This window comes from Episyrphus balteatus, chromosome 3 (genome assembly GCF_945859705.1).
Source record: "Episyrphus balteatus chromosome 3, idEpiBalt1.1, whole genome shotgun sequence".
Lineage (NCBI taxonomy): Eukaryota > Metazoa > Arthropoda > Insecta > Diptera > Syrphidae > Episyrphus > Episyrphus balteatus.
The window spans coordinates 21,154,531-21,173,889 of NC_079136.1; the positions used below are offsets into that span (position 1 = coordinate 21,154,531).

The window sequence follows — 19,359 nt, forward strand, 5'->3', positions numbered from 1 at the left end:
CGCTACATATATGTGGAAAAGACAATTTTGAAGGTTCCAATCTTTGTTCAAAAAACTGTTTCAAAATCGATTCTGTTGATTCTTTTAAATATTTAGGTGTACACATCGACAAAAAACTTAACTGGAAGTGTCATATTGAAACTGTAAAAACCTACCTCATACTCGTAACTCGTAAGATGTATCTTATAAAACTTTACTGTTAACGTAGTGTTTTGTCTATGATTTATTACGGACTTGTTAGTTCAAAACTACAATACGGTATAGTTAGCTGGGGGGGGGGGGCGTTTACATTAACACTTTTGGGTCCCTCTTGATTGCTCAGAAACATATAATACGAATAATTTGCGGTTGAAATCGACTCACACACAGCTGGCATCTTTTTTTTGATCTTCGCATCCTGTCACTTAGACATCTATGTACCTATATGTTTTCAAAGTCTTGAGAGAATTTTTTATACACAGAACAAAGATTCTTCTGTACTTATAAAAATAATACTTAATTACAAAAAATCAACTAATTTAATATTGTAAATTATTTCTCACTTCTGAATTTAAAATTTTAAAACTTATATATAAGAAAAGCTGATAGTACCCCATGGCAGTTATTCTCAGTTAAAAATTATTTGTTGGATCAATCAACACTAACTTTACTAGTTACAGATTGTTTCTTGTTATAGTATTCTTTTTTCATAATTTAATTATATCATTGTATTATATTAAATTTTGGTTAATTAGATTTGAGTGAAAATAAATGCTGAATAAAAATAAAAATAAATAAATATTTATTGAGAAGCATTTGAGCCTATACGCGGATTTAAATTCAAAATTTTGATAATCTATTAAAAATTTGACGAACATATGGAGGGCTAAGAGCTGAAGTGAGACAATTGGAAAATATAACGTTTCCATTGAATTTTAAGGTGAAATTTTTTCGAACAAATGACAACGATATTGATTGTTGTTTTTATGGTACAAAGATAATCATAGTTTAAACAAAATATTAAACTTCTTCAACTCCATTAAAATAGTGACGGGCTGTTTAAAATTTGGCATGAATGTTTTATTTGTCAAAATAATCAAGGGCTAAAAGAGTCCACAAAACATATTTTGACGAAAAAGTGGCTGCTTTAACTTTGTTTTGAAATTTTTTTAAGAAACAAAGCAGATAGCCTTCATCAAATAGAAAGCGTTTTTAATGCTATAATAATATAATTTTTTAGTGAGATTATTTTGCCGAGACGTTTAGAATCATTTTATTCAACCGATATGCCGGATTTATGAAATTGACAACGTATAATTAAATATTTCACTTATCTGTCAATGTTTTAGTCATTATGCCAAAGAAAGAGTAGGTTTCTTCTTTATAACGGGACGGTTTGTAATTATTTTAATTAAATGGAAGAGCATTATACGACAAAAAAAAAACAAAATGCCACTCTGGCTAAAATATAATGAAAAGTTGTACCTCTAGAAAGGCAGGTATTACTTATTGCTAAGGTTCGTTTGTACGCATTCTGATTCGGTTTTAAAATAAAAAGTCCAAATACATGCTGTTTTAAAAGCAAGCACACTTAACCTAGTTAAAACAAAAATGCACAGTATCATATCTGAATTCTTTAAGCTCCTTAAGCCTTACCATTTACAAATAAACGTAAAAAAACAATATTTATCTTTAAAATGTCATCAAATTGAAAAAAAAAAATCTATAGAAAATATTTATTGATTTTAAGATGATGAACATTATTATATCGATGCAGGTGGAGAATGAATTTAGTTAAACCTATATCTATGCAAACCTTCTGTTTGTTTTTGAATATCTTAACAGTTAATTATGTTTTTCTTTTTATGGGTCTTAATCTCGTTATCATATCATCATGGCTATAAATTAATCTCTAAATAGATTCTTGTTTGTTTTCAGTTATACTATATGTTTATGTATATAACTCTCTTTCTATTTGCTATATATTGATATTATACTCACTTTAACAAAAGGTTCTATTGTTATCGATTAAAATTTAAATAAACGAGATAAAGTTATTTCAAGTCGTCAAAAGATTATTCTGTATATTACCTATATGACTTAAAGGCGAAAATCTAATAAAACCAAAACAATATGGGGAAAATGATTGTATTTATAAGTTTTTTTTTTCTATTATTGGAAATGCATTAAGATCCAAGAGCTTTTTTATCATATCATAGGAATGTCATAAGATGGGGGTTGGCGACAACACGACTTGAATCAGTGGCGACAGGAAAGACGATAATATTTTATCTTGATATTTTGTGTACCAATTTACGAGATTTTTTTTTATGATTTTTACCTTTCATTCTTAAGAAGGATGTCAAATTTTATTTCTACACGCAAACAAAATTGAAACTTAAGAGATTTTTTTTTATTACAAACGTGGATCAATACGTTTCTTACAGTGCTTAAGTTAAGAAAAGGGAATACGCAATAAAATGCTTCACAAAACACTTAAAATTTTTGTATTAAGTCTTAGCATTTTTTCTACTTTTGAAATGTTCGGGTTTTCAAGTTTTAGTTGTACCTATTTCAGGTAGAATCACTCAAAATTGTCCTGATTTTTGTCTATTTTTTGTTTTCTTGGTTACGCTTTTACTTTGGATTACGCTTAACTTTTGGATTTTCGGAATCATACGTTTATTGTTTTATGATTGTAAGAATTAAAGGATTATTACTATAAAAAGTTCATCTGAAGTCACACTACAAGATAAATGGATCTTTTAGATTAAGGATATTCTGGATATTGGACTTTGAAACTCATTTCGAGTAGCTTTTTAAGTAGTTAAAGCAGTAAGAGTTTTTTTTTTTTAATTTGTTACCAATGAGAATTTTTTTAATTTAGATATTTTTTCTCAATATTCGGGTCTCTGTGATTTGGATTTCAGGACTGTTTCAGGCTACCTTTTGCAAGTTTATTCATGCGATTTTGAATTTTTTTAATATTCAAAATATTCGTTATTGTGAGTTTTTGGGAATTTGGGTTTTTGAGTTTAAGGCCTTTTGTGAAATATTCGGATATTGGGTTCTGTTTGAATTTTCGGGTTTTCAGAATTGCGGTTTTAAATTTCGTATTTTGTTCAGTTCTCATTTACTTATATTTTTATTTTGATCAATTTTTTGGATTTTGAAATTTCACTGTCATATTTTGTTTTGCCATTTCATTTTTTTTTTTTTAGATTTTTGATTTTCTGCTTATCAAATTTTGGAATTCATTTTGACTAGTTTTGATTTGGGCTGGGATTTGTGGGTTTATCCAATTAATATACAATTGAAATTTGAGTTGATGTTGGTACCTACATACATAAACGAATTTTTGTCGATCTGAGATTTCAGAATTTTTTTTTAGGTGCCTTTTTTTAATTACCTATATAGCCTTTCGGATTTTAAGGTTTAAGTCAAAATTTTGTTTTGGTTCCAAAGATTTTCTTGGAGTAAAAATCCTCCATTGAATTTTGAGTTTTGTATTATAAAGGTTACCTATTACACAGGTTAACAAAATTAAACTTTTTTGAAGTGAAAACTTCTTTAGTATCGTAGTGATTTGAAACAAGATGAAACGAAAACGCGACACGAACATTCAACTTGTTATAACTTTTTTGTTTTAATAGATAGATGAATGAAATTTGTACTGTAGATAGGTAATTAAATAATATATTATTGTACAAAATTTCAATTAATTTCATATTCAAAATTCGAAGATAACGGTAAAAAGATGTTCTTTTCGAACACACGTTATATCTTTTGATCTAGTGCACATACAAATTTGTTTTAACTTTAATACGCATGCTGATAACATAACCTTTTATTTAATATGTCACACATAACGGTACGTGCTTTACAAGTTACACAATCTTAAATTGAAAAAAAAATAACTCAAATCACCTGTGGAGATCGATGATGATCAGATCAGCCACCAGTGAATAAAGTACCGTAGTCTCATTTTGAAATTTCGACATGGTTGGCTTTAAAAAATTCTTACTTTTTTTGTAGGCATGGTAGATACATACATTATTGAAGCGTCATATAAAAGGTGATATAAAATTTGTTATAGGTTGTTGGAATAAAAAAGGTAGGTTTTTTCGATTTTCTTTGCAAAAAAAATGATTTTTTAAGGTTTCACTTCTAACACGTGTGAATTGCACACATGATTTTTTTTTTTTTTGTTGCCGAAACAAAATTATACTTTTCTGAAGGTTTTCGGTGTGCTGAACTCGAATCTGAAGTAAAAAAAAAATTAATCAGCTCTCGTTTTTTGAAATATTACCGTTAGAAAATGCAGTACTTCGGACCTTATTCTTTTGTATAAGGAAAATTTATTGAGCATATTTAGTAACGGTTTTCATAAGTCCTATTTACCACCTTTTTAAATCTGTTTAAATCTTTCCGATATCTTTTTTACTGCCCGAGATATCCTAAGTTGTTTTGTATTTTTATAAATTTTATAACGTCATTATCTTCTTTATGATATATGAAGTCAAACCCACTTACTTTAGTTTGAGATATCTCGGGCAATATAAAAGATATTGAAAAGATTTAAACAATTGTCGAAAGATGGAAAACAGTCCTTATAGAAACCGTTACTAGATATGCTCAAACAATTTTCTTTATCCAAAAGAATAAGGTCCGAAGAATTCAAAAAAGCGTATTTTTGCATTTTCAGACAAATTCTTTCTGACAAATTGACAACATTTAATGTCGGGTCAATTTCTACAACCAAATTTTCTTGGGTGCATAACTTAAACAATTTTAAAGTTTTCGATTCTTCGAAATTTCATACTTTTTGAACCTATTTATCGAACATCTTTGAGTTTGCTAAGTAAGGCTTTCGTATCTTAAGATTTTTTAAATATGTGTTTTAATTATAATTGGGGTTTTTGGCTGTTGATTTTCCGCATTAAATTGGACATTTTTTTTTTCAGAATTTTTGAAGGTAAGTTAAGAATTTATTTTCTTTTTATTTTGTTCAGATTTAAGGCAGGTTCATAAATTACGCGATTGCCAATTTTTGAGGAATTGAAATTTGATATTATTTTAGGTTCTCTTGGGCATTGTTCTAAATAATGTAGCTAAAAACTATTACTTAAATTACCATTATAAATTGAATGCTTTGATTTAAGATACAAATTTTCAACAAACTAAAGCACGTGACTAAAAAAAAAACCTACAATGGCAACCCTCACTGTCATTGAACTTCCGCTTCGATGATCATTTCTATGCAAAAGATGCTTCCATCTTACATGATAATCATCATCATTGGCACTTTCAACGACATAAAAAAAAGAAGTCATAAAAAATTCACAATTACAATAAAGATGAACGATTTTCATGATGAAAATTGAGAGATTCTTCAATCAAGATTATTATTAGAGATGCGCATTAAAAAAAGTATTAAAAAAAACAAAAAACCTATTTAACTACATAAAAGAGGACATCATCTTAACGTTAACTTACAACATTAAAAGTAATATTCTTTCAACTTTAATCACAAAAAATAGAAAAATAAAACATAATTATTATTATTATTGTGAACTTACCATCTTGCCTAGCTGCCATGCACTTCGCTGATGTGAATATATACAAAATTAAATACAAAGCTGTCACTGCTGTCATCGTTTTCTTATCCTTTCGCATAGAAATGTGGAACTTCCTCAAGACATCGGGCAGCGCAGTCACAATCACTGCTGTGGCTGCTAATGCGGCGGATGAAAATGTTGATGTTGATGATGTTGTTGTTGTTGTTGTTTTTGTTGGGAATTTAGATCCCAATGTCGAAGTCGAAGTCACCGACGACGACGACGAAGACAATGCTGCTGTCGGGCAGCAATTCAATCTTCGTGACGTTGATCCCACCATCGTAGTTGATGTTTTCGCTGTCGACGACGACGTTGCTATTAGGGTCGTCCCCAGAATTCTCGTTGTTGTTGTTGTTGCAGTCATATCACTATAATCATCGCAATCACGATGATGATCAGAAGCGCCATTGGCGGCTGATTCAGCAGCAGCAGCAATGTCCGCGTCAGCGCTATCTTCTTTCTCCAAAGTCAACCACGACGACGACGAAGACCGACTTGATGATGTTGATGGTGGGGAGGTTTTTCTCCGCACCGTCGCCGTCGCGGTTGTCGCCGATTGGCTTTCATTAAATTTTATAACTAAATTCTTTTTATTAGATATTCTATTATCTACAGGAAAATTTTTAGTACATGTTCGTCTATTGTCCTTGGTTTCGTCCTCGTCCTCGTGCTCATCACCATCATCATCATAGCCATGGTCATGGTTCAATCGTGCTGATGTCAGCATCAGTAACTTCAAGTCATGCTGCTCATCGCTGGGCGATGATGTCACTAACGAATCTGTTTCGGTATGATGCTGCTGCTGGTCCTCTGGTGCTGTTTCCTTGTATAGCAGGAGCTCGTCCTTATCGAGCAGTGTTGTTATCGATGTAATCGATTTTGAATTTTTAAAATTTCTATCGATTTTTTTGTCATTATTAGAATTGAGGAGTAGAGGAAGGAGGTAATGTTTATGCTGTTGTTGTTGTTGTTGTTGTTGCTGGTATTGATGGTGGGTATAGTTTAATGGCAGAGGAATACGTGTTGGCCCTTGGCTATTGCCTCCTCGTCCTCTGCTGGTACTATTAAATAATGTGAATGGAGAATCCTTTTCGTCATCATCATTGACGACGATTTGATGCGGAGGAGGCGGAGTTGTTGTCAGCGACGACGACGATGAGAGCGGTGTTGGTGGCGGCGGCGGGAGCAATGATAATTGTCGAGTATCGTGCGCTAGTTGTTGTTGATAGCAGTTAAACGAGCTATTGTGAGCGTTGTAATCATCGTCGTCATCGTTGCTATCGTTTTTTGCTGCTGATGCAGTAGTTGATGCACAGTGATGCAACTCCATTCCTATGTTGTATGGCAGTCGATCCCAAATTGATGGAGCATTTGTTGTTCGTCTATTGTTTGTCTGTAATCGAAAGGAAAAATATATGTTGTTTTATTTTATTTTTTTTAGAGCTTTATAAAAGTTTTTCAGAGTGTTTAGTTGCAACAATAATAATTAAAGGGGATCGAGTTTATAATGCAAATGTCGATGTATGATGGCGGCAATGGAAGTGGAAGACAATAGTTTGTGGTTTTTGATAGTCTAATATCCATTTCGACTGCTGGGAATGTTCGATTCATTCAACTTTTATATTTTAGTTTTTTTAAACAAAAAGAACAAAGCAGAAAGAGAGGATTTCAGTTTATGTAAAATGAATGGCGAATCTTGATACTTGTGCTGGTCGCTGATCAAGCAAACAAACAACTTTAAGGACTTTTCGTCTTTAAATACTATGGTAGCAAAACATTGTTTTAAGAAGAAAGGAACCGATTCAAAAGTAATCTGTCACTAACCTTAGTCAAATTTTCGAAAATACCTACATTTTTGGATTTAATTTTTTTTATTTTTGAAAAATAAAATTTTTGAAAACGACAAATGGAATTGTATTTTTGTTTTGCCTAACATATTTTTAAACAACTATCGTTAAAGAAAGCTTTTTCAATGAAAAACTATCGTTTAAGAAAACTATTCAAATGAAAAAACTATCGTTTAAGAAAACTATTCAAATGAAAAAAAAAACTATCGTTTAAGTAAACTGTTTGAATGCAAAAACTATCGCTTGAGAAAACTATTCAAATTAAAAAACTATCGCTTAAGAAAACTATTTGAATGAAAAAACTATCGTTTAAGAAAACTATTTCAATGAAAAAACTATCGTTTAAGAAAACTATTTGAATGAAAAAACTATCGTTTAAGAAAACTATTTCAATGAAAAAACTATCGTTTAAGAAAACTATTCAAATGAAAAAACTATCGTTTAAGAAAACTATTCAAATGAAAAAAAAACTATCGTTTAAGAAAACTGTTTGAATGCAAAAACTATCGCTTAAGAAAACTATTCAAATGAAAAAACTATCGCTTAAGAAAACTATTTGAATGAAAAAACTATCGTTTAAGAAAACTATTCAAATGAAAAAACTATCGTTTAAGAAAACTATTCAAATAAAAAACTATCGTTTAAGAAAACTATTTCAATGAAAAAACTATCGTTTAAGAAAACTATTCAAATGAAAAAACTATCGTTTAAGAAAACTATTCAAATGAAAAAACTATCGTTTAAGAAAACTATTCAAATGAAAAAACTATCGTTTAAGAAAACTATTCAAATGAAAAAACTATCGTTTAAGAAAACTATTCAAATGAAAAAAAACTATCGTTTAAGAAAACTGTTTGAATGCAAAAACTATCGCTTAAGAAAACTATTCAAATGAAAAAACTATCGTTTAAGAAAACTATTCAAATAAAAAAACTATCGTTTAAGAAAACTATTTCAATGAAAAAACTATCGTTTAAGAAAACTATTCAAATGAAAAAACTATCGTTTAAGAAAACTATTCAAATGAAAAAACTATCGTTTAAGAAAACTATTCAAATGAAAAAACTATCGTTTAAGAAAACTATTCAAATGAAAAAACTATCGTTTAAGAAAACTATTCAAATGAAAAAAAACTATCGTTTAAGAAAACTGTTTGAATGCAAAAACCATCGCTTAAGAAAACTATTCAAATGAAAAAACTATCGTTTAAGAAAACTATTCAAATAAAAAAACTATCGTTTAAGAAAACTATTTCAATGAAAAAACTATCGTTTAAGAAAACTATTCAAATGAAAAAACTATCGTTTAAGAAAACTATTCAAATGAAAAAACTATCGTTTAAGAAAACTATTTGAATGCAAAAACCATCGCTTAAGAAAACTATTCAAATGAAAAAACTATCGTTTAAGAAAACTATTCAAATAAAAAAACTATCGTTTAAGAAAACTATTCAAATGAAAAAACTATCGTTTAAGAAAACTATTCAAATGAAAAAACTATCGTTTAAGAAAACTATTCAAATGAAAAAACTATCGTTTAAGAAAACTATTCAAATGAAAAAACTATCGTTTAAGAAAACTATTCAAATGAAAAAACTATCGTTTAAGAAAACTATTCAAATGAAAAAACTATCGAATGAAAAACTATTCGAATAAAAATAGTAACTAAAATATCGAATGAAAATATTAACTAAATGAATGAATGAATGATTTAAAACTATCGAATGAATGAATATTTTACAACTATCGATAATTTGATAGTTTTTATTCCCATCACTAGTTTCCAGACTTTATGAAAAAATCTCTCGACAAACGCAACATATTTACCATGAATTCAAATTATTAAAAAAAAAAAACATATACGAAATTTGAAGAATAAATATGTGAAATAAAGGATTTTATTGCTCAGAAAATATTTAATACATTTTTCATTGAAATATTTACGTTATTAGAATTAATTGATATTCTATAGAATAAAAACTCATTTAACCTAGATAAACCTTGCGATACAAAAATTTTATTTTCCAGGAAATAAAATACTTTTTTTTCAAATTTGGTTTGTAAAACAACCAAATATAAATATAGTTATAAATTTTATGCTTCAAGCATTTATCTGGAATTGTTAGACACAGGAGATGAGTTCACATATCCTATAACTAGTTTTTATCTTCATACAAATATAAGGAATAATTTGGTAATAATCTGAGGTTATACAAATAATTTTAAAATATTTGCTATTAATTAAATTTTGATTCCTAGAAAATCTGCATTGTTAATTAGAACTAGTTTTTTTTAATGGAATTTTGGACAGTGAAAAAAAAAATTATTGTGCATGGAAAAAATACTAAATCGTTAAACATTTTATTACATTCAGCGTACTGTTCATTTTGTACAATTAATGAAGTTTGTCATAGTTTTTTTTTTAAATCTGCACAGACCACTTACGTTAGCTCGTTTCTCACAAATTTTAACTAGGGTACGTAACTAAAAAAATTAATCAATTCTATTAAATTTACCGAATCTTCAAATAAAAAAAAATTGTTAGTTAATATACGCATTTGATTTTTCGTATGATCTTATAATAATTCAGTCTGTTTTTGCAAAATTTTGAATTTCTCAAAAAAAGTTTCTGTTTCAATTGATTATTGATAGTTAATTTCTTTTCTTAGCATCAAATCTAATATTTGTCATGCCAAATCTGAGAAAAACCTATAAAACTTCAAAATTGTTGCTGCAACTAAAAATTTAGAAACTCAAAGTTACTAAAATCTACAACTTTTTTTTTTTTCAAAACCATTCCCGCAATACACTGTGGCTAAGGAAGTCGCCTCAAAGAATTCACGTAAGCGGAATAAATATCAACCAGACTCTTCTAAGCAAACTCTATCGCTAAAACATCATGTTTAGAAACTATGCTCAGAATGACTTTCAGCTTCAAATCATGTAATCATAATACTGCGTAACTGAAACCACAGCAAGAAAAACAAGGACAAAAGCATCACTTTTCCAGTGAAAAATTTGCAACGTATCCGATATTCACTTTGGTTTCCCAGCAAATAAAAATCCATCCTTTTATCACTTCAAAAGTTCCAACATAACATATTTTCACGCTGAATTACCACCAAAACAGCTAACAGCTGTTTTCTCGGTATTGAAAAATTCAGTTGACTGTGTCTGGATAATGGTTTATTCCTCGAAATTATTATTCGGGTATTTTAGAGGGAATCAAATTAAAATGCACACTTTTTTTTAGTCGAAATGAATGCATTGGAAGATGCATGAAGAATTTATTTTCTTTTTTTTTTCAATTTTATAAAAATTCTTAAATTTGTTTATTATCTCATTACCGCTCCTAGTTTAAATCAGATTTTTGTGTTCTTGATTCAATATTTAAAATTTCTTTTTTTGTATTTAAAGTTCTTAATTATAACTGTTTTTAAAGTCTTCTAAAGTAACCGAAAAGTGCGATGGATTTTAATACTAACCCAAAAAGTATATTATCTCTCGAAGAATTTATAACTTTGGGTCAAGTAAAAAGAAAAATATTTCAAAAAAAAAAAAATCAAATCGATTTCTTAATAAATCAAAGGTCTAATCTAAATACTAAGAAAAGAAAATTCAAATTCCTTATTTTATGTGTATATGTAAGTAATTTAAACCCATATATTTTGGTCTTTTTAAGATAGAGTTTTGATTTTCAAATAAAAATCTCATAAATCAATTTCCAAATTGACAATCTGATGGCTTGTGTATAACCAATCTATATACACTACCTACACACTCATATTAAAATCCATTTTCATGAAATAATAAACAAAGGTTTAAAACACCTCTTTCAAAAAAAAAAAAAAAAAAAAACAAGTATATAAACCATTTACCATTTGAAATCTTAATGCATCGAAATGGAAATAAAGGCATATTAAGACTTAAGCCTCTTTTGCGTTGGTTACACACATTTGTGGTGTTTTTTTTTTTTTTTTTTTTTTCTTTTTTTTTTCAAAATGCTCCATTTATTTTTTGAGTTGAGTTAAGAGCAAGCCCAAACCAAATTGAATTAACTTTTCGATGTATTTAGATTCATAAATATAAAATACAAACCACAAAAGAATGAATAGGTGCCCTTTCAAAAAGAAAGAATGAAGAATATTCATCATTTTGAGTTTTTTTTTCTCTCCTGGAGAAAGTTAAAAAAAAAATAATAATTTAAAAGGCACCTTTAAGCTATGTATGTTTGTAGGCAACAACCACGCAATAGCTCTATTTAATATTTATAGCTGTAATCTGGCATTGTGAATGTGTCTTATTTTTTTTTTTATTATTATTCTTTTGCCTTTTATGATATGAAAACTCATAATTTTGATGTGTATGCTTTTGATATTATTTCTTCAGTTAAGTATAAGAAATGAACCACAAAACCGTTAGTGGGTGGAATGGATCACAATATTATATACAAAAAAGAACGTTGAAAAAAACTGAGAGATAATAAAATGAAATTCTTTCTTCTTAATGGTTTTTATTGCCAAAGAAGACAAACGAATACAATTTTTATTTTCTGTCGTCATCTGATCAAGTCTCGCATATAAATAGAGTTACCATGGTATTAAATTTTACTATGGTATATTATTTGCACCTTATTTGCTACACAATTTTCAAGGACATCCAAAAAAAGTATTTGAAAAAAAAAAAAAAACAAAAAAACAAAAAATGAAAAAATTATTTTTTTATTTTTATTTTTTTCTTACTAAAAAGTACTGAAAGTTTTTTTTAACAGTAAAGTATTTTTAAAAAACTTTAAAGTAGGTATTTATTTAAAAGAAATTATTTTTTTTTTTTTTTTAAATTAAAAAAAAAGTTTTCTTTTACTACAGCGTAATATTTTTACATTTTAGTAATTTAGAATTTATTTATTATAATACAAAAAAAAATCATGTGTGGAATTTACACGTGGTGAAACCTTAAAAAATCATTTTTCTTGCAAAAAAAAAAAAAAAAAAAATAGAAAAAATCTACCTATTTTTATTCTATCACCTTCAAATCCATGTTTTTTATATGACAACCTATATAAATTTTATATTATCTGAAAGTTTATTGTCTAAGCTCAAAATATATATATCGATCAGGTCTGTGAGACATCTACAAAAAGAGCTAGAATTTTTTGAACTCGATCAATTTCCATCAAGAAAAGCAAAAAAAAAACACGTATTTTTGTCTTCTCATTATTGTCTAATGCATTTTTTTCCCTAACAACCTATGCAAAATTTTATACCATCTGAAAGCTTATTGTCTAAGCTCAAAATATATATATCGATCAGGTCTATGAGACATCCACAAAAAGAGGTAGAATTTTTTGAACTCGATCATTTTCCATCACAAAAAGCAAAAAAAAAAAACACGTATTTTTGTCTTCTCACGCTAGTAAATGCATTTTTTTCCCTAACAACCTATACAAAATTTTATACCATCTGAAAGCTTATTGTCTAAGCTCAAAATATATATATCGATCAGGTCTATGAGACATCCACAAAAAGAGGTAGAATTTTTTGAACTCGATCAATTTCCATCAAGAAAAGCGAAAAAACACGTATTTTTATCTTCTCACGCTATTTAATCCATTTTCTTCCCTAACAACCTATAACAAACTACAACATCTGAAAGCTTATTGTCTTAGCTCAAAATATATATATCAATCAATTTTATGATACATCTACAAAAAGAGCTAGAATTTTTTAAACTCGATGAAATTTCATCAAAAAAAGCAAAAAAAAACATTTATTTTTATGTTCTCATGCTATTAATTCAATTTTTTTGTTTGACAACCTATAAAAACTTTTATACCATGTGAAAGCTTATTGTTTCACCAAAGATGCCTACAACAGAAGTTAGAATTTTGCAAAGTCAACCATGTGGAATTTCCAGACTGCGATTACGGTACTTCCTACACTGGTGGCTGGTCATCGGCAACAGATCTCCACAGGTGTTTTGAGATATTTTTTCAATTTTTTTTTTCAATTTAAGATTGTTTAACTTGTAAAGTACGTACCGTTATGTGTGATAGATCAAATAAAAGGTTATGTTATCAGCATGTGTATTAAAGTTTAATCAAATTTGTATGTGCGCTAGATCAAAAGATATAACGTGTGTAAGAAAAGAACATCTTTTTACCGTTATCTCAGAATTTTGAATATGATATTAATTGAAATTCTGTACAATTATAATTTATTTAATTACCTATCTACAGTAAAAATTTCATTCATCTATCTATTAAAACAAAAAAGTTATAAAAAGTTGAATGTTCGTGTCGCGTTTTCGTTTCATCTTGTTTCAAATCACTACAATACTAAAGAAGTTTTCACTTCAAAAAAACTATTTTCAGTAATTTAAAAACTATTTTTTTTAACGAAAACTAGTTTTTTTTTTAACTAAAAAATATTTTTTTACTGAAAAGTAGTTTTTTTTACTAAAAAGTATTTTTTGACGGATTTTTTTTTTATTAATTTAATTAAAATATCTATTTTTAGTTTAGAGAAAAAAAATTATTTATTTTTTAATTTAAGAGATATAAAGCGTCAATCCGTTAACGATGGTACAATGAGATAAATCAATCGAATATTCAGCCTTTATTTAACCTAGTGCAAAAGGGCAACCCTGAATTTTAACCAATTTAGTCACGTTAAAATCCATCGTTTAAGAGTTATGTCTGAGCAGATTAACTTTGAACTAGCCCCAACAAAATATGTTTAAAAGTCACTCGCGTGGATCATTTGACCCTCTTCCTTTCAATCATCTCAGTCAAGATAAGCTTCCACCAATATCATAGGAAAAAAAAAGAAGAAAAAACCTTTCCGAATCAGCACTGATTCAGCTTTAGAACAAAAAAAAAAAAAAAACAAAGGTTTTGATTTTTATTCTAGGAGCCTAATTGAGGTGTTTAATGAAATGGCCACTTAAAGATATCAGCATGGTAATGGTGGTTCTCTACGATGATGATGACGATGCCGACATCGTCTTCGTCGTCTTTCAAGCCAGAATAGGAGCGGGCGAGAAAGGATAACTAAATTAACAATAACCACTCACTCACTTGAGAGCAACGAGATGTGAGATGAGAAGAGGAAACAGAGATCTGTATCGATGTTTTGTGCTATATCGCAATTAAATCTACGAGATGACGATGCCGAAACACCAGCCTCACAGAAAAAAAGATACCAGAATATATAAATTTTTTTTCGAGATACAAAGATATACAGATACTTTGAGGCAGATATAAGATTCTTTTACCATGTATATGATGTTTGGAGGCATCTTATATTATAGAGTATCATCTTGATGGAGTAATGTTGACACAACAAAGCCAATAAAGAGGATAATCGCTTGCGGCTGGCACAATGTATGTTTATCTCATATGCATGTGTGTGTGTGTGTGAGTGTGGTTATGTGTGCCAATTAAATGAAGGTTTTTCTGAAGTTTTGCCGGCACTCGATCGAGATTATTGTTTTTTTTTTTGTTTCTTCTTCTTTTATTGTAGTTCTTGTTATTAATAGAAAAGAAAATGATGAAGAAAATAAAAAAAAATTAATCATCATTTGTTGTGTCAGTAATTCTTATAATATTTATATATTTTTGCTGAGCATCATTGCTCTCGCTCACGCTCAAGATAAGAGGTGTTGTTTGTATCTGTGTCTTTAGATTTCTAGATTTGATGATGGGAAACTTGCGCTATAGAAGTATTTCTACCATTTGTCTAATGGAAAAGTTCTCTAAGATAAGAAATAATTGAGGATCTTGTGTTGAGAGAGAAATTTTTTTTTTTTTTTTTTGTAGGATATTTGTTAACATGACAGAATGAGAGCTATTTGATGAAATAATGACAACAATGTCCAAGTCAAGTGGTCAATAATTTATTATACTGTCATTTCAATAAGCATCATATATCACTCTTTTAAGATGATAAAAGTGTATATATAAAAATGTCGTCCAATTAGAGTGCCTTTTATTTATATTGATAGAAAAATAGAATAAGGCTGATAAATGGCAAAGAGGCAATTTTATTTATGAAAACATAAAAAATGTTAGGTTAGATCGCAACTGGATAATTAAAATATGAATTGTTGTTTGCAGTGAGTGTCCCATAGAACAGATAAAGTATTGTGTGGTTTCATGGAGCAAAAATAACGCCAATTGTAACTCTACTTCTGATATTTTTAATCATTACATAGTTAAATTAACAAGCAAATTAGTTGAATATACCAGAAATAAAGTTAAAAATACCAAACGTTAATTAATCCTTGCGTTTCTACATGTCGTTGCACATAGGAGTATTTGCAGTAAAAACCTAGTCATAAGTCGATTTGAAAAACAAAAATTGTAAAACAAAATTGACACCAAAAAGTTTGGCAAAGTGGGTGCAAAATTAACATGTGTCAATATGCTGCACTCACTTATTTTGTTTTTCGATCGTGTCTTGTTAAAAAATGAGTTTAAAGTTAACTGTTACAACTACCTCATTTTTATTTGAATGCGAAGTTTTTTGGTAAGTGTTATTCTATATGCGGTATCGAAGTGTTGTGATAGAAATCTAAAAAAATTTAAATAGAGAATTCTTCTTCAGTTATTTATTAACGATATTAATAAAGTTTTGGTAATGTTAGATGGTGTTTTCTATTTTAATTGGGGCTTAGAACTAGTATCTAAAAACTTGATATTTTTGTTAAGTTATTATTTGAACTTTAATGATTTTGTTTAAGTATACCCCGTTATTCTGCGATGAATTGAAACTTATGAGTTAGTTCATATATTCTTTAACACAATGCAACAAAAATTGGGTGCTCTTAGGTGCTCTTTAGAGAATTGAGGGTCAATTAGTTTTTCACTTTCTGATAGAAAATACTCCTTACTTTATGCAACGTTTTTTTATTTTTAAATTAAATTTACTGATGTTATTAGCGTATTTTATTTTGGGTGATCTTAATGAAGGTTGGGGAAGAGAGAAAAGAAACTGAGAATTGCGTATTAGGGATGAGGAAAAAAAATTTGAGAAAAATAATGTCGACAGGCGGAGTACAGGCCATTTCAAATTTTTAAGTTTTTGATAAAAAAATATAAATAAAAAAACTAGGTTTATATTGTATTTTCTTGTAGGAATACTCATTTTAAACAGAAATAATAACAAAAAACTCGAAAAATAATTATGGCCAGGTTTTTGATGACAATACTCCTATGTGCGTCGGTGGAAAGCAAAATTGTTTTGTTGTCACAAAAAGCAAATTTAGCAGGGGACGATTTTTAAGTTTCAAATTGATTGATAGCGATATTTTTTGGCTGATCGGTAATTCAAGTTATGTTTTTTTATAAAAAGTTCTTTCCTTTTGAAGAAACCATACAAACTTTTTTCTCTAGTAAGTACATACTATTTTTTAATATTGGACACAGAACAATTACTATACAAGTACCTACGCACTTTCGTTGAATAAAAAGTGGACTTAGAACAAAATTTGATGGGACTTAGAACAATCAACCCTCAAATTATTAAAACTGCATTATTATCTCATTTTCGCTAAAAAGTGGATTTAGAACAATTTTGCTTTCCGCCGACGATGTGTTAAATCTTTATTATTGAAAAAATCAAAATTTGTTTGGTTTCTTGAATAACTTTGTTAGTTACTTAAAAATCTGGCACACTATAAAAATTGATCGACATCGCTGATTTTTTAAAACTTGAGTAGAATGGTCATATGTGCGCCCCTTATTTTGAATATTTGCTAACTTTTAATAAGAATACGGACCCAAAAGTTTCTCAATAAAAAAAAAATATCCTTAAGCTTTCAATACTTCCATATAAAATATAGACAAGTTACAGCTGGTTTTGAAGAGTTTAACATCTGTAATAATAAATTTTGAAAAACTGGAATTGATAGAAAATTTTCAGAATTGGGAAATATCTTCAGCACTTTAAGGAGAACACGAAAATATATTTTAATTTTATTTAAAACATTGTGAAAGTGACGGTTGTTTTAAACCGAGTTAACTTTGTTTTTTTTTTTTTCTTCGTGCAAACCTCTTAAGGGGGGAAATCCTTCTGGAAGACAGCTTTTTCAATAATTTTGTTTGGAAAACCGAAAGCATTTGTTGAAATTTGGAAAAGTATATGATATTATTGACATTATGAAGTATTGATACAATTTTTTTTAAGTAAAAAAAAAAAAAAAAAAAATGGCGACTCTACAGCTCTTTGAAGTTGACGCCTCGCGTTTGCGCCGTGCAATGCCCTGGTCCAGAAAACTATTTATGATCAAAAATTTTTTTCCAATAAAATATATTTATACGCATTGCATGAACCCAAATTTAGTAAAAACAAATCTAAAATAAAAATTAGAGACCAAAAAAACGAAAAAACACAATGTTTTTCTTATAAAGAAATTGTTAAAAAAAATATTTATTGTAGTTATTTTATTAAACTTTTAGGTTCATGCAATGGCCCATTAATTTGCCTTTTATTTCAAGTCGATAGCTTCATTAGTTGTTGAGTTACGTTGCACGGCGCAGAAAAAAACGCGTTTCGAGAAAAATGCGTTTAAAGTTTACATTTTCGTACTGTGGTAGGTTCGGAGCGCATGGGATTCGGGAATATCTAGGGACTTTTGAGGCTTCATTTAAGGCTAAGACCACTGAAAATAGTTTCTTCGGTTGATAAATGAATTTATTAGACAAAAAAAAATTATTCAAAAATAAAAAATTCCAGAGGGATTTCCCCATTTGAGAATTTTGAAAAAAATTAATTAACGTTAACAGTTCTATCGAATTTTTAAGAAAAACACGTCAAAATTATCTGTAATTTTTATTCATAAAGAAACTTTTGACTCCGTTGTGAAAATATCAATTAAAAAAATGCATTTGGAATTAAGAAAAAAAAAATTGCATACAAAAAAATTTTATTGCAACTGAAAAACATTTGCATACAAAAAATATTTATTGCAATTAAAGATATTTTGCATTAAAAAAAATTTATAGCAAATAACAAATTTTCAACGGTCGAATTTTTTACAATTTTTAATGTTATTTTTTTTTCAATGCATAAAATGTTTTTATTTAAAATAAAATTTTTTTAATTGCAAAATATTTTTAGTTGCAATAAATATAATTTTTGTATGCAAATGTTTTTCAGTTGCAATAAAAATTTTTGTATGCAAATTTTTTCTAGTGTATTAAATATTTTGTTTTTATAATTCTTTTAAAATAAATATTTTTGTAATTTGTAATGGAAAATTAATGCATTCAAAAAAATTATTTTTTAACAACCCTGACTCGTATACAGAATACTCATTAAAAAGTCAGCCGTCGTCAAAATAAGGACCCTATGTACTCATAGCTAACGAGAAAAATCGATGAAAATAAATTTGAATTAATTCCAAAGTTGGACAGAAAAACAATTTAGAAGGTGACAAATATTTAACAAAAAAAAAAAAAAAAAAAAAAAACTAAACAAAACGAAGAAAAAGTAAAACCAATCAACCATAAAACGCCCACAAATTAAATTAAAACAATTTCTGCCAAAATCTGTCAAATAAATCACCGTTTATGTTCACGTTTTCTTTCTTTTCTTTTTTTTTTTTTTGTATGTCGTCCTTAAATTTCAGTTTCAGTAGCTAATTCCCTAAAAATGTTCTAATTTTAAGACCCTTATCTTGTTTAAAAGCTATACATGGCATTAAATGACAACACCCCAGCCAGTATACGTAGAAAAATCTTTTGCAACCCAAAAAAAAAAAACAAATGAAAATGAAAATGACATTACGACAACGATTGCAGCAGCACCCTCATGATAATGACAATTATTATGTGTATTCGACTCAATTTCGTGAATGATAACTTTAGCGTTGTGTTTGAAGGCATTTCCGCGGAAATTTTATGACTTCCTTTTT

The 19,359-nt window shown here is 28.3% G+C and overlaps 1 protein-coding gene across 3 annotated transcripts in view; it reads right to left on the reverse strand.

Annotated features, from left to right (window-relative positions):
* LOC129913071 (uncharacterized) overlaps positions 1-19,359 on the reverse strand; it is a 407,284-nt gene that overhangs the window by 292,131 nt on the left and 95,794 nt on the right. For all 3 annotated transcript variants that reach the window (XM_055991492.1, XM_055991491.1, XM_055991493.1), the window contains exon 2: positions 5,559-6,990. In XM_055991492.1, the coding sequence (XP_055847467.1) occupies positions 5,559-6,990 (1,432 nt within the window). The remainder of the gene's footprint in view (positions 1-5,558; positions 6,991-19,359) is intronic.